A 1,191-nucleotide genomic window follows, 5' to 3' on the forward strand; every position below is an offset into this window, starting at 1 on the left:
GTGTATGTGTGTGCGTGTGTGTGTGTGTATTGATATATTGACATATTGATATATTGATATCATATCCGCTTGCTTTACTCAGATCCTCCCGCAGTCGGAGCTACTCTCGAAGTAGTCGTAGCCGTAGCCTTAGTCGAAGTCGAAGCCGGAGTAGCGACCGTTACCATAGTAACCGAAGGAGCCGGAGCAGAAGCCGTGGATACAGAAACCGTAAAACTAGTAGAAGAAACCGTACGCGCATTGAAAAACGTAGCCGCCGTTCACGCTCATTGACCTCAAGTCGTAGTAGAAGCAGGAGTAGGAGTATGGGGAGAGGACAGACCCGAGACTGTAGCAGGCGACGCAGAACGAGATCTAGATCTAGATCCATATCTTTGAGGAGATCCAACTCCAGGTCGAAATCGAGATCTAGATCGCAAACGCCATCCAAATCTAGATGAAGGGTTTGACAAAGTACTGCCGTCGAATTTGCTCTTCAGACTGATTTGATTTGTGCGAACCCAAGAATGGATTACAATCTATTGGAGACACTAAATAAGTAGTACATACGGTACCCTTTTATACAGTGAATACCTATAGGCACATACACGTATACCTGTATTATATATACGTGCGGGTACAAAATTTACTCGTACTCTGGCATTTGTATGTGTATGTATAGATACGCGGCACTGGACCTTGCTTGGTCAAAGATGGCGACCTATGTGCCAGCCTTGTCTGTGGCAGAATCGCACAGGATTGGGGCTTGACCGGTTAACAATAAAGTTCTGATGGATGAGACATTACTTAGGGTGTCTCGTGGTATGAGGATATGAGGATACACGAGTATGATTCCGAGCATTTCAGCAACCGTGTGACACATTGTTCTACTATATATATCTATCTATCTATATATCTATATCTATATATATATATCTATATAGATATAGATATATATATATATATATATATATATTTATATATATATATATTGTGATCCGAACGTTGTCGCCGTCAGGATGGTGGTGTTAAGCGTAGCAGTCTGTGTGAATGGAAGTTGGGTCTAGCTTAACCGTTCCCTACGGCATCGCTCAAGAGGGCGTGTGCTCGGCCTAGACCCGTAATACCGAACTTTGGAGTATAATTTTAGCGGCCTGAGAATTATCAAATTCTGAGAACCAAATATTTACACTGATACAAAATATCATATAT

At 42.2% G+C, this 1,191-nt stretch overlaps 1 protein-coding gene across 1 annotated transcript; it reads left to right on the forward strand.

The window, feature by feature from the left end:
- Window positions 1–82: 82 nt before the first annotated feature.
- SARC_16724 (hypothetical protein) lies at window positions 83–273 on the forward strand (the record flags this gene model as incomplete). The annotated part of the gene is made up of 1 exon (XM_014289170.1): window positions 83–273. A coding segment is annotated over one exon (191 nt), but the record flags the coding sequence as incomplete, so codon positions are not given.
- Between the last annotated feature and the right edge of the window lie 918 nt (window positions 274–1,191).

This window comes from Sphaeroforma arctica (assembly GCF_001186125.1).
Source record: "Sphaeroforma arctica JP610 unplaced genomic scaffold supercont1.8726, whole genome shotgun sequence".
Classification (NCBI taxonomy): domain Eukaryota; class Ichthyosporea; order Ichthyophonida; genus Sphaeroforma; species Sphaeroforma arctica.